This window comes from Salvelinus namaycush, chromosome 28 (genome assembly GCF_016432855.1).
Source record: "Salvelinus namaycush isolate Seneca chromosome 28, SaNama_1.0, whole genome shotgun sequence".
NCBI classification, from domain to species: Eukaryota; Metazoa; Chordata; class Actinopteri; order Salmoniformes; family Salmonidae; genus Salvelinus; species Salvelinus namaycush.
The window spans coordinates 44,123,738-44,150,518 of record NC_052334.1 but is presented as its reverse complement, the minus strand read 5'-3'; the positions used below and the strand labels follow the sequence as shown (position 1 = coordinate 44,150,518).

Below are 26,781 nucleotides of genomic sequence, written 5' to 3'. Positions count from 1 at the left end.
ACTAGACAATGGGAGATTAATTCACCTTCCAGCAGGAAAATAACTAAAACACAAGCCAAATCTGCACTGGAGTTGCTTACGAGGAAGACATTGAATGTTCCTGAGTGGCTGAGTGTTGACTTAAATCTACATTAAATTTTTTGGCAAGACCTGAATATGGTGTCAAGCAATGAGCAACAATGAATTTGACGGCGCTTGAATCATTTTGAAAATAATAATGGGCAAATGTTGCACAATCCAGGTGTGGAAAACTCTGAGACTTACCCAAAAAGACTCACGCCTGTAGTCGCTGCCAAAGTTGCTTCTACAAATTATTGACTCGTGGGTATCAATACTTATGTAAATTAGCTATTTTTGTATTTCGTTTTCAATACTGTAGCGACCCGCACAGACAGCTGTGTGTTATGTGTTAGGCTAGTAGGTGGTTGTGTTGTACTGACCAGTACCCAGTGTTCGCGGGGTCCGACATGCCAATCAACCTGCTATCTGCCAATCACGGGAATGCCTGGAATGTTCTGATGCCGGGCATCCTGGCGGTTGGCGGAGTGGCGTGGAGGGGGGTTGGGCAGGGGGATGGAGCATTGGAAGTTAAGACCAGGTTTAGCCTTTGTTCTCCCTCTTTACGTCTGGGCTTCACAAGAGAAGGTCACGATTGGCTTGTGGGTTATCTGTCATTTATTTGGCGTGTGCTACGGCCCAAACAGTAGCCTGTGTAAAGTTGGTTTAATAAACCGTCAATTCGCAAACTCAAGCCTCTGTCTGGACAATTGTTCATTTATGATCTTGTCAGGTCATTACATTGGTGTCAGAAGTAAAAACGTTGATAAAAGTTAGCCAGCTAGCTAGCTTACTTCTGTGGCTAGCTACCGTAGGTGAGAACCGGGGTTGAAAATGCTTCGAGGGAATCCGAAAGTGAAGGTGGAGGTAGGGGACGATTATGGCCAAGGAGGTGCGTGTGCATGGACGTCGGAGGTTCTGGCTGAGGAGATCGCCAGGGCGTCGGAGCGCAGAGGCCGCTTGAGGGAGGACGTTAGAGTGATGGCGGCTGAAGCGGGCATGAGCGCCTCGTCGACTGTGTTTCGCGCGGATTCTGGTGGGCGGACCGAAGTGGTGACGTCGACGCGGCGGGACGAGGAATCTGGGGCTCAGGATGTAAACAAACATGGCGACGCCCAGTTCCCGGCTGCGTCCGTATCTGTTAAGACCCCGAAGTATTCCGGTAAGGCGGATTGGGAAGCTTTTCATGCTCAGTTTGAACTGTTAGCTCATTTTAGGGTGTGGTCGGATGAAGAAAGGGCACTGGCCTGTTTGATATTGATTAGCCCCGAGGACAGACATGATTATGGGGCTTTAGTGGGAGCACTGAGGAGGCGCTATGGACAGTGTGTACAGCCCGGGCTACTGCGCTCCGAACTGAGTAATAGACGCAGGCAGCCTGGAGAGCCTCTACGGGTGCTAGCTAATGACATTGAGAGCCTCTCTCGGCGGGCATATGCTCACATGCCCCCCTCCGTGCAGAGCGAGCTAGCACGGGACCAGTTCATACAGGCGCTCTCTCCTACGGAGCTGCGCATACAGACCCAGCTGGCTCATCCTGAGTCATTGCAGATAGCCTTGGAGATGGCTTTGGAGAGGGAGCTGGTGTGGGCTGGGGCTTCAGCTGGGGCTTTGGTGGGGGTGCAGGGAGACACACCCTCTGTGCGAGCTGGGGGGCAGAGCAGCCCGGAGCCGGAAAAGCCTGCATGGGTGGCTGAAATGACAGAACTAATTCGTGCTGTGTCGCTACAGGCGGCACGAAACACACGCCCTGGTCCCAGGGTCTGCTGGGGTTGTGGCCAGCCAGGCCATCTGCGCCGAAATTGCCCCATGTCCCCCAGAGCTCAGGGAAACGGCTCGGGGTCCGCATAGACCGGGTAGTGCGGACCCCTGGCTTTCTATCCCAACCACCATCTTCTTCAGGAGGAGCCCACCGGCACAGACGGGGAAGCAAGGCTCCACTTCCCCCAGAAGCAGACGAGAGCAAGCGGATGGAGCCTGTTGTTGTGGTGGGCCGGACCTGTGTTGGGGACTTTTGTCATGTCCCTGTCACTGTGGAGGGGGTGCCCTGCTCCGCCCTGGTGGACACTGGGTCCACAGTAACCCTGGTGAGGCCAGATATTGTGCCAGGTTGGACTCAGTGTGAGCCTACAACTGTGCAGCTCCGCACAGTCACAGGTGAGCTGGCACCCATGAAAGGGAAGGGAATAATGACTCTGACAGTAGGGGGCAGGACTGTGCGTCATCCTGTGTGGGTGGCGGCTGTGCAGGACCCTTGTATCCTGGGGTTGGACTTTCTTAGGAGCACAGGCTGCCAGTTAGACCTAAATAGGGGCACACTGAGCTTCCAGGGAGGGCCGGAAGTCACCATGGCCCCCCCTAATGTCACATTCACTCAACCCAACAAACCCTTTACTCCAACAGTTAAAGCATCAGAGACTCATGGCTGCCCCCCCTCCCCCACAGCTGTGTGTGACTTTTCCCCAGCCCCCTGTCACCTACGGCGGTGTGTTACATTCCCCCGGCTACCTCCATGACACAGCCCTCTGTGAGCCCGGGCCGCGCCCCCCCAGCCCAGCTACCCCAGATGGGAGAGGAGAGGACACTGTCTGCAGTGAGGGAGATATGGGGGAGGAACTGTGTTGGTCTTGACCCCGAGCAGCAGGAACGGTTGTGGCAGTTGCTGTTTGAATTCAGAGACAGCTTTGCGCTGAGTGAGGAAGAGGTGGGTCAGACTCATCTGGTGCAGCATGAGATCGACACAGGTGATGCTCGACCCATCAAGATGCGTCCCCGCCGTATCCCGCTGGCACGCCAGGAGGCGGCAGACAAGGCTGTGTTGGAGATGCAGCGGGCAGACTTCATTGAGCCCTCAGACAGCCCCTGGGCGGCGCCAGTCGTCATGGTTCCGAAGAAGGGGGGCAAGCTGAGGTTCTGTGCGGACTACAGGCGGCTGAATGAGGTAACCAGGAAGGACTCATACCCCATACCACGTATCGATGAGTCGCTGGACCTGGTTAGGGGGTCCTCCTGGTTCTCCTCACTAGACCTCCGCAGTGGCTACTGGCAGGTGCCCCTCTCCCCAGAGGCCAGAGCCAAAACTGCGTTCTCCACTAACAGAGGACACTGGCAGTTCAAGGTCCTGTGCTTTGGCCTGTGCAACGCTCCAGCTACTTTTGAGAGTTTGATGGACAGGGTGCTGGATGGCATCCCCCGACAGCAGTGTCTGGTATACCTCGATGACATCCTGGCCCATGGCAGCTCCTTCCAATCAGCCCTGGGGGCGCTACGGCGTGTGCTGGAGAGGGTGGCTGCCGCAGGTCTGAAGCTCCACCCCGAGAAGTGCCACTTCATGAGGAGAGAGGTGTCCTTCTTGGGCCACCGAGTGGGGAAGGAGGGGATCAGCACCATGGAGGACAAGGTAGGGGCTGTCAGAGACTGGCCCACCCCTACCGACCAGCGTCAGCTGAAGAGCTTCCTGGGCCTGGCCTCGTACTACAGGAGGTTTGTACGGGGCTTCTCAAGCGTTGCTGCTCCACTGAACCGCCTGCTGCCGAAGGACAAGGCTTTCACTTGGACAGCGGAGTGTGAGGAGGCGTTCAACACCCTCAAACGTGCACTGATCGAGGCCCCCGTGCTCGCCCCCCCTGACCTCACCTTGCCCTTTATCCTGGACACAGACGCGAGCAATGTGGGCATGGGTGGGGTGCTGGCCCAGGTGGGGCCAGAGGGGGAGAGAGTGGTGGCGTACTTCAGCAAAACATTTGACAAACATGAGCGCCGCTACTGTGTCACCCGGCGGGAGCTCTTGGCTGTTGTGGCTTCCGTCAAACACTTCAAGTACTACCTGGGTGGTCTGCCCTTTACTGTAAGGACTGACCACTCTGCTCTCCAGTGGCTCATGTCTTTCAGAGAGCCAGAGGGGCAGGTGGCACGCTGGTTGGAGGAGCTTCAGCCGTATGACTTCACGGTGGTGCACAGGGCAGGGGCACGCCACTCCAACGCCGACGCCATGTCCCGTCGGCCCTGTACTGCAGACGGCTGCCGCCACTGTGAACGGAGAGAGGGACGGGAGAGAGAGCTGTGTGCAGAGGAGGGGGTCTGTGCCACAGTGTGTCGGGCGAGCGGGCCTGTCTGCTGTGAGCTGCAGACTGTCGACGTGGCTGAATGGCGGCAGCAGCAGGGACGAGACTCAGACCTACAGCCAGTGCTACAGTGGGTAGAGGCGCAGGTGAGGCCACCATTGGAAGAGGTGACAGCGCTCTCACTCGCGACCAAAGGGTTGTGGTCAAAGTTTGAGAGACTGCGGCTGGCTGATGGCGTGCTACAGCGGGCATGGAAGGAGTCAGCTACGGGAGAGGAGAGGTGGCAGGTGGTGGTCCCAAAAGCATTGCGGGAGGCTGTGCTCCAGAGTACTCATGGGGGGGTGGGGACTGGACACTTTGGGGTCACAAAAACACTGCGCCGTCTCCGTCAGGGCTTCTACTGGGGGCAGCACAAGAGGGATGTGGAGGACTTTTGTCGCCGCTGTGACAACTGCACAGCGAGAAAGGGCCCCCCAGGCCGCTCTCATGCTCAGCTCCAACAGTTCCCAGTGGGGGCTCCCATGGAGAGGGTGGGAGTGGATGTAGTTGGGCCGTTCCCCACCACAGACAGTGGAAACCGCTGGGTGCTCACGGCCATGGACTATTTCACAAAATGGCCCGAGGCCTATGCTCTGCCTGACCAGGAGGCAGAGACCATCGTCGACGCCCTGACAGCGGGGATGTTCAGCAGGTTTGGAGCGGCAGAGTCCATCCACAGCGACCAGGGCAGAAACTTTGAGTCCTGTGTGTTCGCCACCATGTGTGAGAGGCTGGGTATGCACAAGACCCGCACTACTCCTCTCCATCCTCAAAGTGATGGCCTTGTGGAGCGCTTCAACAAAACGCTTGGACAGCAGCTGGCCATCGTCTCTTCCAAACACCAGCGTGACTGGGACAAGCACCTGCCTATGGTCCTCATGGCATGCCGCTCCGCTGTCCAAGACTCCACCTCCTGCACGCCTGCCCTCCTCATGCTGGGGAGAGAGATCCGCACCCCTGCGGAGATGGCGTTTGGTCGGCCCCTGGATAGCCCTCATGTTCCCCCGGGGCCGGAGTATGCCCGGAGACTCCAGGACCGCCTGGAGACAGCCCACACCTTCGCCAGAGAGCAGCTGGTGAATGCAGGTGTGAGGCAGAAGAGGAACTATGACGTGCACACCCGGGGAAGGCACTTTGTGGCTGGGGAGCTGGTCTGGGTCTACAGCCCGCAAAGGAAAAAAGGCAGATGCCCCAAGTTGGACAGTCACTGGGTGGGACCCTGCAGTGTCCTGGAGAGGGTAGGGGAGGTTGTTTACCGGGTGCAGCTTCCTCCCAGGGGGAGAAAGGTGGCACTGCACCGGGACAGGTTAGCCCCATACAGAGGGGCCTCTTCTCCCCAAACCCCAGGAACCCCCACAATTCCCCTCTCTGGCAATGACATTCTCCAGGCACCCACCCCCAGGTGCCGCAGACAAGGCTCCAGACAGCCCACTCCCCCTGTCTCCCCCCCTGTGTCACCGCGTGGTTCCCCAGAGCCACGGACTGTATTACCCGTTCCCGCTTCCTTGTCCCCCATATCCCTGCCTTCATCCCCTGGTTCCCAGAGGGGCACTCTGCGACCATCACGGCCACGCAGGCAAAGGAGACCTCCGGGTCGCTTCAGAGACTTTGTTTGTTCCCTCGGGGACGAGGGACTTTGTGGTGGGGGGGCTGTGTAGCGACCCGCACAGACAGCTGTGTGTTATGTGTTAGGCTAGTAGGTGGTTGTGTTGTACTGACCAGTACCCAGTGTTCGCGGGGTCCGACATGCCAATCAACCTGCTATCTGCCAATCACGGGAATGCCTGGAATGTTCTGATGCCGGGCATCCTGGCGGTTGGCGGAGTGGCGTGGAGGGGGGTTGGGCAGGGGGATGGAGCATTGGAAGTTAAGACCAGGTTTAGCCTTTGTTCTCCCTCTTTACGTCTGGGCTTCACAAGAGAAGGTCACGATTGGCTTGTGGGTTATCTGTCATTTATTTGGCGTGCGCTACGGCCCAAACAGTAGCCTGTGTAAAGTTGGTTTAATAAACCGTCAATTCGCAAACTCAAGCCTCTGTCTGGACAATTGTTCATTTATGATCTTGTCAGGTCATTACAATACATTTGCAAAATTTTATTAAAACATGTTTTTACTTTGTTATTATGGGTTATTGTGTGTAGATGGGTGAGAGGGAAAAAAGAAGCTATTTAATCAATTTTGAATTAAGGCTGTAACACAACCAAAAGGTGGAATAAGTCAAGAGGCATGAATATTTTCTGAAGGCACTGCATACGGCTCTTGGTCTGGTCTACTTAGTTCATTGACATCCAATGAAACAGAAAAAATCGGAGTGGGATGTCCCACTTCCTCTTCCGTCTCTGTCTCTAGCATCTCTGCCACGTCATATAGGAGTGATATCAGAAGGAGGAAGAAAAAATATTCTGTTTCGATCAATGATGTAAACTAGTGATACACTCGAAAAAGGAGATCGATCAAGTATTCATTCATCTCATTCCGATATTTATTCATCTGTACGTGCCCTTACATTGATGTCACCGTAAGTACATTGACATATTTTCTTGATTTAGCTAGCTACATTAGCATAGCTGAAGAGCAATGTTGTGAAGTGTAGCTAATGTCAGCTAGCCAGTAGATCTCTGATTAATTCATTTAGGGTTAGCTAACTAGCTAGCTATAATAAACATGTTAGCAAGTGTCAGAAAACGGAAAGGTAGTTACTCTCACTAGCTAGCTAGTTGTTGTAACGTTAGCTTGTCAGGGAAAACATTTGTCAGGAAAAAGATTGTGGTACTATGGAAACTTATGGCAAAGATTTATATAACTAAACCATTGTTCTATCTGTGCTTGTGGCAACATAGTTACTGTGCCTTTTGTAAATAGTGAACATTTTATGACAGCTAGCAGTGGTGTAAAAAGTACCCAATGGTCATACTTGAATAAAAGTAAATACCTTTAATAGAAAATGACTCAAGTAAAAGTGAGTCACCCAGTAAAATACTACTTGAGTAAATTGGTTTTAAATATACATAAGTATCAAAAGTACATGTAATTGCTCAAATATATTAAAGTATCAAAAGTAAAAGTATAAATCATTTCAAATCCCATATGTTAAGCAAACCAGAGGACACCATTTTCTTGTTGCTTTATTTACAGATGGCCACGGGCACACTTCAACACTCAGACATAATTTACAAATGAAGTATTTGTGCTTCGTGAGTCCACCAGGTCAGAGGCAGTAGGAATGGCCAGGGATGTTCTCTTGATAAGTGCTTGCATTGGACTATTTTCCAGTCCTGCTAAGCATTCAAAACGTAACAAGTACTTTTGGGTGTCAGGAAAAATGGTACAAAGTCCATTATTTTCTTTACAGATGTAGTGAAGTAAAAAAAATATATATAAATAGTGAAGTACAGATACGACTTAAGTAGTACTTTTAAAGTATTTTTTACTTGAGCTCGTTTTACCACAGACCGCTAGCAATGAACTAACCTTACTCTTCTAGATTCATCAAGGGAAAGACATAAACACTTCCATAACTAGACCAGTCCTTCGCTGTTTATGAAACAATTCTAGGCAAGACAATTGACTTTGACCACCATCAGTCAGTTCCCTTACTTGGCAAAAGGTGGACGGTAGGCCTAAATTCTTGTTCTATGGCTGCACCCAAGTGTGTCCACATAGTGGGGTAGGTCCAACTCCTGTTACACGTCCTGGATAGGAGGAGAGTATAGGAGGACATATCCTGAACACAATACAGTTGTAATTCAATCCCAGTAAATGGGCAATGGGAGATAAGGAGTTATTTCACCTTACAAAGCCAAGAGGAGAGAATGGTATCAATAAATGATTCATACAAATTCTTCAAGTTGAATGTTAGTCACTCACTGACATTGTCTACCATTTTGGAAACTGCCCTGAGTGTCTTTCAACCCAAATTTAGACTCATTTTGTTCCTCATTACTATTTTATACCGTATTTGCTCGGTCAAAGTCCACTGTCTGTACATCAGAACTGAATTCGTCATTTCAAAAGTAAACATATTAAGCTAATCTTGGAGAAAGGATTTACACACTATATACAGTTAGTATTTGATTAGTACATACATTTTATTCCCACACCTTTACGTCACAGTTTTGCTAACATTAAACGTGTGTGTGTGTGTGTGTGTGTGTGTGTGTGTGTGTGTGTGTGTGTGTGTGTGTGTGTGCAGAGCCTGTGGGATGCTGCTGGATGAGACGCCACTATTCGAGCCAGCTCTGCTCCAGGAGCTGGACTGGAGTAGCAAGACAGTGTCCTTCTCTCCCCCAATCTCCCCCTCCCAGCCTGGGGAAGGTCTGGTCCTCAGGCCTCTCTGCACAGCCGACTTCAACAGGGGTAAGGAAGGAAGGAAGGGCCACTACAACACACTGCTTTATCTGGGTTGTGTGCATTCGGCACCAACCGGAAGAAAACGGACTGAAGCAGGAACGGTCATTTTGAGTTTTCCGTTGCAAAACCTTTTGCTACAGTGTTCCCTTATGAGCACGACCCTAACTGACACATTCCAAATAATAAGACTGACTTAGCTGAACAACAATAAGAGACTGACTGACTTGTGTATTACAATAGTAGCATTCCTGAAAGTCAGTGTTTTCACAATAAGAGACTGACCTGTTTGGTTCAACAGTCGTGCATTCTATTCTATGTCTAAAATAAAATGTTGGATGTAAGTTTCCTAATAGTTCCAATGTTGTTTTTGCTACACAGGATTCTACAAGGTGTTATCCCAACTCACAACTGCAGGGGATGTTACGCCAGAGCAGTTTATTAGTATGTTCCAATCAAAGCCTGGGCATGGCAATACACATTGACTGGTTCATTTTGACAGTGGATTTTGACATGTTGTAAAGTGAATGTATATTCTGATTTTTCATCAATACACAATCATAGAAAACACACATTCTTCAGTAAAAAGGTCCTCAATAAGTGTTTTGCCATATGATATCCTGTCCTTCAGATATAGATGCACACACTACCCAAAATGATCCTGTATATTCTCTCATAGAGAAATTTGAGCACATGAAAAAGACTGGGGACTACTATGTCATCGTGGTGGAGGACACAAACCTGGGACAGATTGTTGCCACGGCCACATTGATCACAGAGCACAAGTTCATTCATTCCTGTGCAAAGGTAGGGTTTACCAACAAGCAATCTACCTTAAACCCTCCCTGGATCTGTGTCAACTCCTTTTTGATTGATGTACTTGGTCTAATCTTATCGGTCCGAATCGTGACAGACACACACGTAACATTGCATTGATAACAATGGGATATTTTGCTCAAAACCACACGTTTGTCACAATGTTATTCAGCCCATTGAAGACTTCAAAATGTCTGACATTTTGTCTCATTCACAGAGAGGAAGGGTGGAGGAGGTGGTTGTCAGTGACGTGTGCCGGGGAAAACAGCTGGGGAAACTGTGAGTAGTCTCCACTGAGCTTAAAGGAAAAATCCACAACAACAAAAAACACTTCCACTGTTAAGTCTCAATGTTTTGCATGTCAGCAGTCAGTTTGCTTCTTGAAAATCCTATTGACAAGAAGCAGTGTTACTTGCCACATTTTTTAAATTTAACTAGGCAAGTCAGTTAAGAACAAATTCTTATTTATAATGACGGCCTAGGAACAGTGGGTTAACTGCCTTGTTCAGGGGCAGAACGATAGATTTTTACCTTGTCAGCTCAAGGATTCGATCTAGCAACCTTTCGGTTACTGGCCCAACTCTCTAACCTCGAGGCTACCTGCCGCCCCATCATGATGACTTGACTGCTGACATGCAAAATATTTTGGGACTGTATGAACAGTAAACTAATGAAAAAAATACCAAAATATAGTTTGACTTAATTGGTAGTCCTTGCCTCTCTTCCAACCCGTTCTGTAATACTAGCTGGTAAACATGGGCGTTACATTTCAGTGAGGTTGTAGCTTTAGCCAACTTGTCTTGCAAAACAAGGTGGGCTATTGTCCTTTGTTAAACTCTTCGTTAACGGTTCTTGTTCTCACCAATTTCAGGTTAGTGTCGACCCTCACTCTCCTCAGCAAAAAATTAGATTGCTACAAAATAACATTGGAATGTGCACCCAAGAACGTGGCCTTCTACACAAAGTTTAGCTACTCGGCATCAGACGAGACTTACATGCAGTGTCGATTCTTTGATTGAGCGTCGTTCTCCCTCCCTGGGATTTGACTTGAAGAAATTGGTTCCAGGACATTGTCATATTGGTTCAACATCCCAGGATCCCCCAACGTTCAAGTCGTCTCCCCACCGTCAGAGCTACCTCACCTGGGGGAGATTTGGCATTGTGTCCCTGGCTTCTTAACAAAGGAATGTCAAGCCAGTCTGGAATTTGGGACATGCAATAAAGTGCTCTCTGCGCTTTATAGGAAACACATTGAATAATTTCTTTTTCTGTTTTACAAATGTGAGGGTTTAGTTAATATTTACATGTGTTAATTGCAATTTAAGATTTGCAGACTGGTCCACATGAGATATGCGAAGGCAAGTGAAAAGTCCCACATTGACCATTTGGTAACGGTTTGATATAATTTTTGTTGGATTGATGTAGGGCAGAAAACTTGGGACATTGATTATGCTAAGGTACTGCATATTTATTTTGGGAAATTTGACAATCACCCACTGAAATTGTATTTTCTGTTCATTGGCAAAGACTTTGATCGCTGTGCCCTTTAGACTAACTGTGCTTGCAACCTATTGGGCAGCACAGAATTGCTTTCACTAGTGATCATGGGTTATTTCAGACCTCAGGAAGTTCAAGTTGTACATAAGTAAAATCATGTATAGGTTTGAGGGAATTCTGTTCTAGAAAATACATAGCTACATTTGGTATGAAGATATGGGTAAATGAATTGTAGTGAAAGCTTATTTATTCAACCTTAGATTTTTTCAGTTTCGGCAACCGGGGACATTTTTACTCAAATGCTAATAAATTATTTTTACACTGGTTGTTACTTTGTTGGTCAAAATACAAAAACCTAAACATAATATTTGGGAGCAATGTGTTGAAGAATGCAAAAAATAACAGTACAAAAGACATGCTAGATGTTTGTTTATTGAGCAATGGGTCGTTAATTCTCTGGCAAGCTGTTTCTCAATTGTAAACCTGATCTGTCCAACATTCCTAATTCCCTAACATGGGGCTCAGCATTGGGCATTTACTTCCTATTACTGTACCTTACGACAACTGCCACCTTCTGGCGAAAAATAATTCAAGTATCAAAAGTGCATTATTGCAATATGCTATAAAACCTTCAGTGCACACAAGTCACTTATGAAATTGTCTCAGACGTCAGGAAGTGGACCCAATGCTCTCCGACCCCCCCTTTGGAAAATGTTTAATATTTAAATTATCAATACAAATGTAAAAAAGGAAAGTGCACTGTATGTGATGACGGCTATCTGCATAATAAGCCTATCCGTTCTGCCCAGTAGTGACCTGCATTCCCCCAAAATCCTCGTCTTCTTCCAGGCTTCGTTTCAGGCTGCCTGTGAGGTACAGATTGAGTCAAAAATCCACAAAGAAAGACTGGTGACGAGATTAATAAACTGTAAAACTCAATTTCATCCAAACTAAAAATCAACTTAGTAGGATGAAAACCAGTTGTAATTGGGCATATTTGAGTGCACACATTCTGCCCAGTCACTGAACAATAATAATCAGCTACTTTCAATGTGTTGCATTATAGGAATGATCTGACTTGCACCCATTGATTGTACACGAATGTGCTAGGTTGATATGGGGTAGAGAATAACTTATTTTGACATGAATGAAAAACATGAACAATGGTAGCTATGATGACACAGCCATGTTGAAATGAGCCTTGCTGTTGGAAAACCACAAAGTGTTGGTACATAAGCACCTCCCTCAACTGCAATAGACTTCTTTCTAGGCAGTTTTGTAAGTCAATCTCAAATGCACCCACGGTGACACAATAAGCCCAGGTTCTTGGAACTGTCACCTGAATGCAAGTTGCACACACTGACCTGGCATTCCAGCACGCAGGGAGAACGATCTGCCCAGCTGTATTGGAGACATCTTGATGGTCAGTTTAGCTGAGTAGATCGCTTCATATTCCTAGAAAACCCAGAGATGGAGGGCGCAACGTTACAAACATTCAGACAGAAATGTCTTGTTTTGAGCAGACATTTATGTATCTGCCAAATTTGTAATGTTGAAACCCATTGAACATCCCTCACGCCATTTTGGTATATCAGTGGTCAGAGCTGTTTGGAAGGTTGAGTCCACAACTTTATACAGAGGACCCTACCTGTAATTGATGCACAAATCCCACGTTAGGGTTGATGCAGAATCTCCTCTCCTGAACGTGGCTGAAAGCATCCCTGCAGAAGAACCAGCAAAATACAGCAGGACATGTGACTAGATCTTTGGTCACCATGCATCTGGACAGCAGCAATACATGGCGTGAACTCATTATAATGTCTATGAACTAGAGCGATATGGACAAAAAAAATCCATATTGCGATACATTTACATTTTGTTTGCAATAATCAGCGATAAATTACAGTAAATACTTTTAGGGAGAGATACTAGCTGGGCGATATGGAAAAAAGTAATATTGCAATAAATGTAACTACACTGAACAAAAATATAAACGCAACCATTTCAAAGATTTTACTGAGTTGCAGTTCATATAAGGAAATCAGTCAATTGAAATCAATTCCTTAGGACCTAATCTATGATTTTCACATAGCAGGGGTGCAGCCATGGGTGGGCCTTGGAGGGCATAGGCCCACCCACTTGGCAACCAGGCCCAGCCAATCAGAATGAGTTTTTCATCACAAAAGGCCTTTATTACAGACATAAATACTCCTCAGGTGTACACCAACCCACACACACACAATACCCCATAATGACAAAGCGAAAACAGGGTATACATTTTTACAAATGTATATATACACTGCTCAAAAAAATAAAGGGAACACTTAAACAACACAATTTAACTCCAAGTCAATCACACTTCTGTGAAATCAAACTGTCCACTTAGGAAGCAACACTGATTGAAAATAAATTTCACATGCTGTTGTGCAAATGGAATAGACAAAAGGTGGAAATTATAGGCAATTAGCAAGACACCCCCAATAAAGGAGTGATTCTGCAGGTGGTGACCACAGACCACTTCTCAGTTCCTATGCTTCCTGGCTGATGTTTTGGTCACTTTTGAATGCTGGCGGTGCTTTCACTCTAGTGGTAGCATGAGACGGAGTCTACAACCCACACAAGTGGCTCAGGTAGTGCAGCTCATCCAGGATGGCACATCAATGCGAGCTGTGGCAAGAAGGTTTGCTGTGTCTGTCAGCGTAGTGTCCAGAGCATGGAGGCGCTACCAGGAGACAGGCCAGTACATCAGGAGACGTGGAGGAGGCCGTAGGAGGGCAACAATCCAGCAGCAGGACCGCTACCTCCGCCTTTGTGCAAGGGGGAGCACTGCCAGAGCCCTGCAAAATGACCTCCAGCAGGCCACAAATGTGCATGTGTCAGCATATGGTCTCACAAGGGCTCTGAGGATCTCATCTCGGTACCGAATGGCAGTCAGGCTACCTCTGGCGAGCACATGGAGGGCTGTGCGGCTCCACAAAGAAATGCCACCCCACACCATGACTGACCCACCGCCAAACCGGTCATGCTGGAGGATGTTGCAGGCAGCAGAACGTTCTCCACGGCGTCTCCAGACTCTGTCACATGTGCTCATGTGCTCAGTGTGAACCTGCTTTCATCTGTGAAGAGCACAGGGCGCCAGTGGCGAATTTGCCAATCTTGGTGTTCTCTGGCAAATGCCAACGTCCTGCACGGTGTTGGGCTGTAAGCACAACCCCCACCTGTGGACGTCGGGCCCTCATACCACCCTCATGGAGTCTGTTTCTGACCGTTTGAGCAGACACATGCACATTTGTGGCCTGCTGGAGGTCATTTTGCAGGGCTCTGGCAGTGCTCCCCCTTGCACAAAGGCGGAGGTAGCGGTCCTGCTGCTGGGTTGTTGCCCTCCTACGGCCTCCTCCACGTCTCCTGATGTACTGGCCTGTCTCCTGGTAGCGCCTCCATGCTCTGGACACTACGCTGACAGACACAGCAAACCTTCTTGCCACAGCTCGCATTGATGTGCCATCCTGGATGAGCTGCACTACCTGAGCCACTTGTGTGGGTTGTAGACTCCGTCTCATGCTACCACTAGAGTGAAAGCACCGCCAGCATTCAAAAGTGACCAAAACATCAGCCAGGAAGCATAGGAACTGAGAAGTGGTCTGTGGTCACCACCTGCAGAATCACTCCTTTATTGGGGGCGTCTTGCTAATTGCCTATAATTTCCACCTTTTGTCTATTCCATTTGCACAACAGCATGTGAAATTTATTGTCAATCAGTGTTGCTTCCTAAGTGGACAGTTTGATTTCACAGAAGTGTGATTGACTTGGAGTTACATTGTGTTGTTTAAGTGTTCCCTTTATTTTTTTGAGCAGTGTATAAAAAAAAATACCCTTTACTATGAGACTCAAAATGGAGCTCTGGGGCATCCTGTTTCTACAACTTGATTGGAGTCCACCTGTGGTAAATTCAATTTATTGGACATGATTTGGAAAGGCACACACCTGTCTATATAAGCTCCCACAGTTGACAGTGCATGTCAGAGCAAAAACCAAGCCATGAGGTCAAAGGAATTGTCCGTAGAGCTCCAAGACAGGATTGTGTCGAGGCAGAGATCTGGGGAAGGGTACTAAAACATTTCTGCAGCATTGAAGGTCCCCAAGAACACAGTGGCCTCCATCATTCTTAAACGGAAGACATTTGGAACCACCAAGACTCTTCCTAGAGCTGGCTGCCCGGCCAAACTGAGCAATCGGGGGAGAAGTGCCTTGGTCAGGGAGGTGACCAAGAACCCGATGGTCACTTTGACACAGCTCCAGAGTTCCTCTGTGAAGATGGGAGAACCTTGCAGAAGGACAACCCTCTCTGCAGCACTCCACCAATCAGGCCTTTATGGTAGAGTGGCCAGACGGAAGCCACTCCTCAGTAAAAGGCACATGACAGCCTGCTTGGAGTTTGCCAAAAGGCACCTAAAGGACTCTCAGACCATGAGAAACAAGATTCTCTGGTCTGATGAAACCAATATTTAACTCTTTGGCCTAAAAGCCAAGCGACACGTCTGGAAGAAACCTAGCACCATCCCTACGGTGAAGGATAGTGGTGGCAGCATCATGTTGTGGCGATGTTTTTCAGCGGCAGGGACTGGGAGACTAGTCAGGATCAAGGGAAAGATGAACGGAGCAAAGTAGAGATCCTTGATGAAAACCTGCTCCGGACCTCAGACTGGGGCCAAGGATTCACCTTCCAACAGGATAATGACCCTTAGCACACAGCCAAGGCAATACAGGAGTGGCTTCGGGACAAGTTTCTGAATGTCCTTGAGTGGCCCAGCCAGAGCCCAGACTTGAACCTTATCAAACATGTCTGGAGACCTGACAATAGTTTGGCAGCGACACTCCCCAACCAACCTGACAGAGATTGAGAGGATCTGCAGAAAAGAATGGGATAAACTCCACAAATACAGGTGTCAAGCTTGTAGCGTCATACCCAAGAAGACTCAAGGCTGTAATCGCTGCCAAAGGTGCTTCAACAAAATACCGAGTAAAGGTTCTGAATAATTATGTAAATGTGATCGTTTTTATTTTTAATACATTTGAAAAACTTTTTTTTGCTGTTTTTGCTTTGTCATTATGGGGTATTGTGTGTAGACTGATGAGGGGGAAATCAATTTAAGAATAAGGCTGTAACATAGCAATGTAGAAAAAGTCAAGGGGGCCGAATACTTTCCGAATGAACTGTATATACTCACAGAAAGCTGTGTATCTCCTCTCTGTAACTAGAACAATAGCTGCATTTTGAACGACGTTCACATGCTTGTGCTACTCAGAATGCATCGCGCTCTCCTCCGCACGGACCGCGGGGAGACGGAGTGAGTCAGCAGCGAAACAGGGACAGGCAGATACTTTCGTAGCAGGACTCAACACAATGCATAGGATTTTACTGTTGAACAAATTATGGTTTTATAACCATCTACACGAACGCTGTGGAGCAAAATCACCGACATTTGCTTTGGTAAGAGGAAGGCGATGTCCGTGTTGGCCATTTTCGGTTTATCATTCCAGCTCTACTCTGAACTAGCTAGCAATAAATGAAGCCTGCTTGGTTTGTTGAACGGTCTTACCTGTATTTTACACCAAATGTCTCCATAAGGTATGCAATAACCAAGGCAGCACTGAAAGAAGAGAGAATTATTTAGATTAAGATTGATACTAATCTTCATCTTTAAGTATCAGGAAGATCAATCGACAAGCAAGCAATTTTCAAACACACGGGATCTGTTCAAAATCAAATATTTTACACGAGGTAACCAACCTTCTTGATATCCCTGCGTTTCCATGAACTAGAACCTTTCCTATGTGAACAAGACAAGGAAAGAGTCAAGATAGATTTCTACGGGGAAATAGTAAGAATTCAAAAGCACTGTTTCGCACAATCCAACAATTATCCAGGTGCAGAGTACAAGTAATGTCACATACAGTGCCTTCAGAAAGACTTTATGCAAATTTTCTTGTGTTACAAAGTGGGATTGAAATGGATTTAATTGTAATTTTTGGTCAATGATCTACACAAAATACTCAAATGTCAAAATAAAACACTATCTACACTAAACAAATATATAAACGCAACATGTAAAGTGCCGGTCCCATGTTTCATGAGATGAAATAAAATACAAGTAATTTTCCATATGCACAAAAAGCTTATTTCTGTCAAATGTTGTGCACAAATTTGTTTACATCCCTGTTAGTGAGCATTTAATCCTTTCGCAAGATAATCCATCCACCTGGCAGATGTGGCATATCAAGAGGCTGATTAACCAGCACTATCATTACACAGGTGCACCTTATTCTGGGGACAATAAAAGGCCACTCTAAAATGTGCAGTTGTCCCAACACAATGCCACAGATGTCAAATTGAGGAAGCATGCATTTGTCAGTGACGGCAGGAATGTCCAGCTGTTGCCAGAGAATTTCTTGTTGATTTCTCTACCATAAGCCACCTCCAACATCATTTTAGAGAATTTGGCATTACGTCCAACCGGCCTCACAACCGCAGACCACCTGTAACCACGCCAGCCCAGGACCTCCACATGCAGCTTCTTCACCTGCGTGATTGTCAAAGGGAGGGGGAGTAGTTGTCTGTAATAAAGTCCTTTTGTGGCAAAAAACTAGTTCTGATTGGCTAGGCTCCCAAGTGGGTGAGCTTATGCCCTCCCCCAGGCCCACCCATGGCCACAGCCCTGCCCAGTCATGTGAAATCCATAGATTAGGGCCTAATTAAAGTATTTCAATTGACTGATTTCCTTATATGAACTGTAACTCAGCAAAATCTTTAAAATTGTTGCATGTTGCATTAATATTTCTGTTCAGTATAGATTAGTATTCAACCCCCTGAGTCCATGCGTATTACAATCACCTTTGGCAGCGATTAAGATCTTACTGGCTAAGTCTAAGAGCGTTCCACACCTGGATTGTGTAACATTTGCCCATTATTCCTTTCAAAATACTTCAAGCTCTGTCAACTTGGTTGTTGATCATCGCTAGACAACCATTCTCAGGTCTTGACATATTTTCAAGCAGATTTAGGTCAAATTTAGGTGTAATTTGGCTACTCAGGAACAGTCACTGTCTTCTTGGTAAGCAACTCCAGTGTAGATTTGGCCTCGTGTTTTAGGTGATTTCATCTCCCAGTGTCTGGTGGAAAGCAGACGAACAGGTTTTCCTCTCGGGTTTTTCCTGTGCTTCGCTCCGTTTCTTTTTAATCCTGAAAAACTTGATTACTCGATTACAAGCATACCCATAACGTGATGGAGCCACCACTATGCTTGAAAATATGGAGAGTGGTACTCAGTAATGTGTTGTATTGGATTTGCCCAAACAACTGTATTCAAGAGAAAAAGCTAATTGCTTTGACACAATTTTGCAGTATTACTTTAGTGCCTTGTTGCAAAAAGGATGCATGTTTTTGAATATATACAGTACCAGTCAAAAGTCGACTCATTCCAGGGTTTTTATTTGGACTATTTTCTACATTGTAGAAATAACACATATGGAGTCATATAGTAACCAAACAAGTGTTAAATCAAAATATATTTTACATTTGAGATTCTTCAAACTAGCCCCCCATTGCCTTGAACATGCTTGAACAGCTTGAACATGCTTGGCATTCTCTCAACCAGCTTCATGAGGTAGTCACCTGGAATGCATTTCAATTAACAGGTGTGCCTTGTTAAAAGTTAATTTGTGGAATATCTTAATGCATTTGAGCCAATCAGTTGTGTTGTGACAAGGTAGGGTTGGTATACAAAAGATAACCCTATTTGGTAAAAGACGAAGTCCATACTAGAACAGCTCAAATAAGCGGAGAGAAACGACAGTCCATCATTACTTTAAGACATGAAGGTTAGTCAATCCGGAAAATTTCAAGAACTTTGAACGTTTTCAAAATGCAATTGCAAAGACCAAGCGCTATAATGAAACTGGCTCTCATGAGGACTGCCACAGGAAAGGAAGACCCCGAGTTACTTCTGCTGCAGAGGATAAGTTCATTCGTTACCAGCCTCAGAAATTGCAGAACAAATAAATGCTTCAGAGTGCAAGTAACAGACATCTCAACATCAACGTTCAGAGGAGACTGCATGAAATCAGGCCTTCATGGTCAAATTGCTGCAAAGAAACCACTACTAAAAAGACAAACAAAAAGAAGAAACTTGATTGGGCCAAGAAACACGAGCAATGGACATTAGACCCCTGGAAATCTGTCCTTTGGTCTGATGAGTCCAAATTTGAGATTTTTTGGTTCCAACCACTGTGTCTTTGTGAGATGCAGAGTAGGTGAATGGATGATCTCTGCATGTGTGGTTCCCACCGTGAAGCATGGAGGTGGTGTGATGGTGCTTTGCTGCCCACACTATCAGTGATTTATTTTGAATTCAAGGCACACTTAACCAGCATGGCTACCACAGCAATCTGCAGCAATACGCCATCCCATCTGGTTTGCACTTAGTGGGACTATCTTTTGTTTTTCAACATGACAATGACACCTCCAGGCAAGGAGGAGAGTGATGGAGTACTGCATGAGATGACCTGGTCTCCACAAATCACCCGACCTCAACCCAATGGAGTTGGACCGCAGAGTGAAGGAAAAGCAGCCAACAAGTGCTCAGCGTGTGTGAAACTCCTTCAAGACTTTTGGAAAATGCATTTTTTTTTTAACCTTTATTTAACTAGGCAAGTCAGTTAAGAACAAATTCTTATTTTCAATGACGGCCTAGGAACAGTGGGTTAACTGCCTTGTTCAGGGGCAGAACGACAGATTTGTACCATGTCAGCTCGAGAACTTGCAACCTTTCGGTTACCAGCCCAACACTCTAACCACTAGGCTACCCCGCCGCCCCATTCCAGGTGATTACCTCATGAAGCTGGTTGAGAGAATGCCAAAAGTGTACAAAGCTGTCATCAAGGCAAAGGGTGGCTATTTGAAGAATCTCAAATATAAAATATATGAATTACTAAATCTATATTAGTCAACACTTTTTTGGTTGCTACATGATTCCATATGTGCTATTTCATAGTTTTGATGTCTTCACTATAATTCTACAATGTACTTAAAAAAATATATATATACCCTCGAATGAGTAGGTGTCCAAAGTTTTTTACCGGTACTGTAAATATTATATACAGGCTTCCTTCTTTTCAATCTGTCAATTAAGTTAGTATTGTGTTGTTGATCCATCCTCAGGTTTTCCTATCGCAGCCATTAACGGCAACTGAGTTATGAAGGACGCCTGTATTGATACACCATCCAAAGTGTAATTAATAAATTCAAAGGGATATTCAATGTCTGCTTTATTTTTTATTCAACCCAATTTTTACTCTTTAATAACTTCTCTAGGATAGGGGGCGACATTTTCAATTTTAGATGAATTGGTGCCCAAATTGAACGGCCTCGTACTCTGTCCTAGATCATATGATATGCATATTATTATTACTGTTGGATAGAAAACACTCTGAAGTTCTAAAACTGTTTGAATTATATCTGTGAGTAAAACAGAACTCATATGGCAGGCAAACTTCCAAACAGGAAGTGAAAAATCTGAAATGGGTCGATCTGAAAGTCATCGCCTATTCAAATCTCCTATATTTATGGATCTGTATGCACTTCATACGCCTTCCACTAGATGTCAACAGGCAGTAGAACGTGGAATGAAGCGTCTAGCATGATGTGGGGCCGGATGAGAGCTATTGGAGTGGGTGGTCAGGCAGATTGCCAGTTCTTGGCCACGCACTCTGGGCATGGGATGTCCTTGTTTGCAATGAGTCATATAGACATGAAGAAATGCTCCGTTTGGGACGTTATTGGATATATATGAGAAAAACATCCTGAAGATTGATTCTCAACTGAGTTTGACCAGTTTATTCGATTTGTAATATAACTTTTTGAAGTTTTCGTTCATTAGCGTAAATTTGTATGGACACGTGTACTACACATGCTAGCCAAAGTTGCTAATTCGACAGAAGTAATGGACATTATAAAACAAAACAACGATTTATTGTGGAACTAGGATTCCTGGCACTGCATTCTGATGAAAGATCGGCAAAGGTAAGGGAATATTTATGATGTAATTTCGTATTTCTGTTGACTCCAACATGGCGGAGAATGGCTGAGCGCCGTCTCAGATTTAAAAAATAACTTTAGTAAAAAGTATACCATGCAATAATCTAACACAGCAGTTGCATTAAGAACCAGTGTATCTTTAATTATATGTACAACATGTATCTTTCATCAAAGTTTTATGATGAGTATTTCTGTATTTCACGTTGCTCTCTGTAATTATTCTGGCTATTTTGGATGCATTTCTGAACATGGCGCCAATGTAAAACCACGATTTGTGGCTATAAATATGCACATTATCGAACAAAACATAAATGTATTGTATAACATGATGTCATATGAGTGTCATCTGATGAAGATGTTCAAAGGTTAGTGATTCATTTTATCTCTATTTGTGGGTTTTGTGAAAGCTATCTTTGCTGTGAAAAAATGGCTGTTTTTTTTGGATATGGTGGTGAGCTAACATAAATATATGTTGTGTTTTCGCTGTAAAACATTTTTAAAAAATCAGACATGTTGGCTGGATTCACAAGATGTTTATCTTTCATTTGCTGTATTGGACTTGTGATTTCATGATATTATATTATTTACCTGTGGCGCTATGCTAGGCTATGCTAGTCAGCATTTCTGATGACAATGATCCCGGATCCAGGATGGGTGGTTCAGAGAGGTTAACTTAATGCTTGCCATAACAAAGGGGTTGAATACTTATTGACAAGGCATTTTTGAAAAACATAATTCCAATTTGACATTATGGGATATTGTGTGTAGGCCAGTGACAAAACATGAATGTAATCAATAAAAAATTCAGACTAACAAAATATGAAAAAAGTTGAGGGGTGTGAATACTTTCTGAAGGCACTGTAGAAGGAAAAGAGGTACCTGCACATTGTTGTATGCTCAGTTTTTTGGAATGAAATTCTAAAGACAATATTCAATCCAATTAAATACATTTTTATTACCTCCGCTTGCTAAACAGCCATCAATAAATTCTTTAGTCTGTGGATAGAGGAGAAAATACATTTAGGCATACTAACAATAACATGGCAGGTTAGGCTGCAGTACATTGTAACATTATCCACCACATTTAGCTCATGCTGAAACTCACCATAGGGAAATATCTAATTATGTTCTCCACAGGATTGTCGGCAATATCTAAAACGAGGTATCTGAAAACAGAAGAAAGCAGGCCAACATGAATTAGCTGATAGATTGAGTGAGAGATTTCATTTAGCTGAGTTTTAAACACGTACCCATTCTCAGTTTGTTTCTTACCTAAATTTATGTGGGAAGTTGGCCTTTATAAAATTTGCCTCAATGTCTTGGCGAACACACACTAAATGTGTTATCTCCTGTCTTTCAAGGATGGAAAGCTAAAAGAGGACAAAAAGGTTCAGTTAACAGCACATTGCACAAACTCAAAAAAGTTATTATTTTATGGCCCAGGACCTTCAACATTTCAATAACTAATTTTAAGGGCCATCCACCCCGAAGACGCTAACTATAACTATGAGAATAAACTACACAACTAGAAAATGTTGGCGAACATCCACACTAGAGGAAAGGTCATCGTTCTACAGTACACATGTCAATCAACTGATCAACACATCCTACTGGACGCTGTAGGCCTATTAATACAGCCTGGTCTCAGACTAGCCATAGTAAATGTAAATCTGGCAAACTCAAATTGGTATGTTGTTATGTTTGGTATGGTACATAAGACAGGTTACTTAAAGAGTAACTTGTGAAAAAAAATTGGGGGGAAAAACATTTAAATCCAGATGTTTTAGGTTTAGTTAGCAGGTGACAGTGCACCTTATTTGGCAATGGTGTTGCTGGTGTGTGCAAATGTATTTTCCATGATGCTACCTTGACTAAGCTATTAATGTTACACAATTCTAAAGGCAGTAAGGCACATTTCCGCATATGACCAAATTCAAAGTGTTTGCTTACCGTTTCATACACATCTATGTGCTTTACAAAGAAAACATATAGGCTATGAGGATTTATATTTGTAGCTACATCCATCGGCACAAGAAATAGATGACAATGGTGGCCATGTCAACTCGTATTATTTTTCCAAACTGCTATAACCGATTGTTGGCACAGTCCACTAAATACAGGTGGCTTATAGTTCAATGGTTGTGAGTTCTAAACCCACATGGGGAAGATATCTTCACTTTTTTATCCTCTCTTCACAATATTCATCCTGTGCCCACACAATTCTAATTATGAAAAGTAAAAGTATACCTGTGAGAGGGGTTGCCCCGGTAGTAGTTGTAGGTTTTTATACAGTACCCAAGACCAGTCTGAATTCATTTGACCATTGGAAAAAGAGTTACTGCGTAAATACTGCAATGTGGGTTGGATTTAATTGAGCCCCTAATCTTCATCTTCAAGGTGATTGCACTTTTCTAAAGTGTGATCATAACCTACCCCAAATTTTGAAATATATATATTTTTAAATGGCAATTCAAACAAAGCCAATATGCGGTGATAATTAGGGATGCACGATATATCGGTGAACATATCAGTATCGGCCCATGTCTAGTTTAACGCCGATGTGAAAAACCGATGTCAAAGCTGATGTGCATACCTATATAACGTAGGTACATGACGCAATGACGGCACGTAAAATGTTGTGCTACATGTGCAACACAGCATTCCTAACTTAGCCCACAGTGTCTGCTGTGTGGATCGAGCAGTCATTTGAAAGAGCAAGAAAATTTCAGCGAGACAATTCCAATGGCGAAATCCATTAACGTCAAGATAATGGAATTCGTTGCCCTTGACAATCAGTCGTTCTGCCGTGGGATGTTGGCTTTCGCGACTGGTCGAGCACCGGTACACACTAACGTTACCAAGTGCGCCATTGTGCAAATGTTTCCCTACCGGAGTTACACAGTAATAGCGTCACTGCTATTTGCTTCACGACATACTATGGAACGCCGTTTGGCTCTTTGCGTGTCAAGAAAGATACGTCAAATAACACTATTTGACAATAACACTATTTGACGCGTTAAAATAAGCTTTTCAATTGACACGTCAAATAACAGTTCTATTATAGAATTGTGTTCAGAATTCACGTGCAAGCCAAGCGCCACCACTACCATCAGTAGCACTGCCAAAGCTGTGCAAAAAAGTCTGCAAACAAGCAAACACCGGCCACGAATGATGCGTTTACAATACCGCGTTTGTAATAAAGCATTATTTGTTCGACCGCAACTTCTGGGGTAGCTTGCAAGCTTTAGCTTGGTACCTAGCTAGCTAGCACCAATACAACCAGCCTGAAAATAATGACCAGTAGAAACTGCAGTCATTTTCATTATTCTTAGCAATGAATTAGGAATCCTTGTGAGTAAGTATTAGCTAGGTTGCCACTTGTTGTTCGCAAATTGAAATTGAACTTCAGTTCTTGAACATAAATAGCTAGCCAGCTACTTAACCTTGTTGCCCAAAGCTAACATTATAAGCAGCCAGCTAGCTTCATCTGGCTAGTAAGGCTCGAAATGACCGGTGAAGCTAGCCACAATAAGAATTAGGCACAAGTGGAATTTGCGGTTTGCCTTCAAAATAAGAGTACCTCTTTGAAAGTGATTCAGAAGGTTACAATTGGTGGAATCATGCCATATTTAGACTCGATAATGTTAAACAAAGTTGGAATGTGAAGCGATGAAATGGGGTGTCAGTCTACTTGGTGACACACACAGAACACAACTGTGAAGAGTTTACACAAATATTAGCGTTGTAGCTCTAATCGCGGGACTGTGACTATGTCAAATCATCTCCCCAGTCAGCCTATTGTGTGTATTGACATTCATATTGCACTGTACAGGCTTACCCCATTTCATTGATCCCCAATCCTTAGGTATCAGTCTACTCAATACCCAATATATTTTCCCCCAACGTCCTCCTCAGAGTTATCAGACTTCAAAACATCCACGCAGTATTGTTTTTCCTTTGGAACGGTGTTCAACACACATAGGTTGACAATAAATGTGGCTCAATCCACAGTTGTTTGAATCCCGCAATAAGAGCTACAATGCTAATGTTCTCTGGGTGTCACTGAGCAGACTGATACCCCATGTCATTGATCCACAATCCATAGGTAAGGCTGTACAGTTAAATAAGTATGCCCCCAATTTAATTCTAAAGTATAATACATTGTGTGATTTAAACAGATTGTCAAACAAATTGTCTTTTGTTGTTTGTATATAACATTCCAACCTCGTTTAGCATTATCTATTCAATTCTGGCATAATTCTAAGATTTGTATTCATTTGCATCACTGTCAATGACACTTATTTTGAAGGCTAACCGCAAAGTTCACTATGGTGGCTAGCTTCACATAGATGGGTCCGACCACCATTAATCAAATAAGAACTGTCTTATAAATTAGGGTTATTTTAAATGACACTTGGGTTCTGAGAATATGAAATACTTATGCCAGTGAGGGAGAAAGGGTAATGTATAACGTTTACATTATATCAGGTATCCTATTGAAATATTGAGTGCAGGGAAGCGATCACGTGGCAGGCATTGATAAGCGGAGAGAGCCATGGATTAGTGATGGGGGGGGGGTCGAGATCAGGTCAGATCACGTTATGGGAGAAATAAGTTTATGGCCCGCATCACTTAGTGTCCTGCCTAGCAGTAAAGACACAATGTTTGTACAGATGTGAAGGAGGGGACTCAGCCTAGGAGGAATGGTTAAATATCAGTGCTTGTGTGAAAATGTTTTTGTCTAATGCAGCTGTATTGATCGTCTGGGGAAAGCTTTCAGTGACCTTTGAGTTTTTTACTCTGAGAATTAGAACCTAACACCTAGCTATATTGTTAGCTAGCTAACAATATCTAGCTACTGAAAAAAAAGCTCACAAGAACGGTGAGCAAAAATCCCAGAACCACACGGGGGGACCTGCAGAGAGCTGGGACGAAAAGAACACAGCCTACCATCAGTAACACACTACGCCGCCAGGGACTCAAATCCTGCAGTGCCAGACGTGTCCCCCTGCTTAAGCCAGTACATGTCCAGGCCCATCTGAAGTTTGCTAGAGAGCATTTAGATGATCCAGAAGAAGGTTGGGAGAATGTCATATGGTCAGATGAAACCAAAATATAACTTTTTGGTAAAAACTCAACTCGTCATGTTTGGAGGACAAAGAATGCTGAGTTGCATCCAAAGAACACCATACCTACTGTGAAGCATGGGGGTGGAAACATCATGCTTTGGGGCTGTTTTTCTGCAAAGGGACCAGGACGACTGATCCGTGTAAAGGAAAGAATGAATGGGGCCATGTATCGTGAGATTTTGAGTGAAAACCTCCTTCCATCAGCAAGGGTATTGAAGATGAAACGTGGCTGGGTCTTTCAGCATGACAATGATCCCAAACACACCGCCCGGGCAACGAAGGAGTGGCTTCGTAAGAAGCATTTCAAGGTCCTGGAGTGGCCTAGCCAGTCTCCAGATCTCAACCCCATAGAAAATCTTTGGAGGGAGTTGAAAGTCCGTATTGCCCAGCAACAGCCCCAAAACATCACTGCTCTAGAGGAGATCTGCATGGAGGAATGGGCCAAAATACCAGCAACAGTGTGTGAAAACCTTGTGAAGACTTACAGAAAACATTTGACCTCTGCCAACAAAGGGTATATAACAAAGTATTGAGGTAAACTTTTGTTATTGACCAAATACTTATTTTCCACCATAATTTGCAAATAAATTCATTAAAAATCCTACAATGTGATTTTCTGGATTTTTTCTCCTACTTTTGTCTGTCATCGTTGAAGTGTACCTATGATGAAAATTACAGGCCTCTCATCTTTTTAAGTGGGAGAACTTGCACAATTGGTGGCTGACTAAATACTTTTTTG

General features: G+C 44.8%; 2 protein-coding genes across 3 annotated transcripts in view; one reads left to right on the top strand and one right to left on the bottom strand.

The window, feature by feature from the left end:
* The first annotated feature begins 6,490 nt into the window (after positions 1–6,490).
* On the top strand, positions 6,491–11,147 carry gnpnat1 (glucosamine-phosphate N-acetyltransferase 1). The gene is made up of 6 exons (XM_038967960.1): positions 6,491–6,678; positions 8,353–8,516; positions 8,889–8,951; positions 9,187–9,314; positions 9,541–9,602; positions 10,195–11,147. Exons 1-6 carry the CDS (start codon positions 6,671–6,673, stop codon positions 10,340–10,342), a joined length of 573 nt encoding a protein of 190 aa, XP_038823888.1. The 5' UTR covers positions 6,491–6,670; the 3' UTR covers positions 10,343–11,147.
* Positions 11,148–11,236: 89 nt separating this feature from the next.
* The window catches only part of LOC120023841 (serine/threonine/tyrosine-interacting protein-like), a 19,396-nt gene continuing 3,851 nt past the window's right edge, over positions 11,237–26,781 (bottom strand). For both annotated transcript variants that reach the window (XM_038967958.1, XM_038967959.1), the window contains exons 4-11: positions 22,186–22,283; positions 22,019–22,079; positions 21,873–21,909; positions 16,612–16,651; positions 16,421–16,471; positions 12,469–12,541; positions 12,185–12,275; positions 11,237–11,686 (exon numbers count right to left, since the gene is read on the bottom strand). In XM_038967958.1, the coding sequence (XP_038823886.1) occupies positions 11,613–11,686; positions 12,185–12,275; positions 12,469–12,541; positions 16,421–16,471; positions 16,612–16,651; positions 21,873–21,909; positions 22,019–22,079; positions 22,186–22,283 (525 nt within the window). In that variant the 3' untranslated portion in view covers positions 11,237–11,612. The remainder of the gene's footprint in view (positions 11,687–12,184; positions 12,276–12,468; positions 12,542–16,420; positions 16,472–16,611; positions 16,652–21,872; positions 21,910–22,018; positions 22,080–22,185; positions 22,284–26,781) is intronic.

Bases quoted from the DNA above. Each gene is read 5' to 3' on its own strand.
- gnpnat1 (XM_038967960.1), top strand. The intron at 8,952-9,186 runs GTATGTTCCAAT...ATTCTCTCATAG, and splicing joins TACGCCAGAGCAGTTTATTA to AGAAATTTGAGCACATGAAA. The intron at 9,603-10,194 runs GTGAGTAGTCTC...CACCAATTTCAG, and splicing joins GGAAAACAGCTGGGGAAACT to GTTAGTGTCGACCCTCACTC.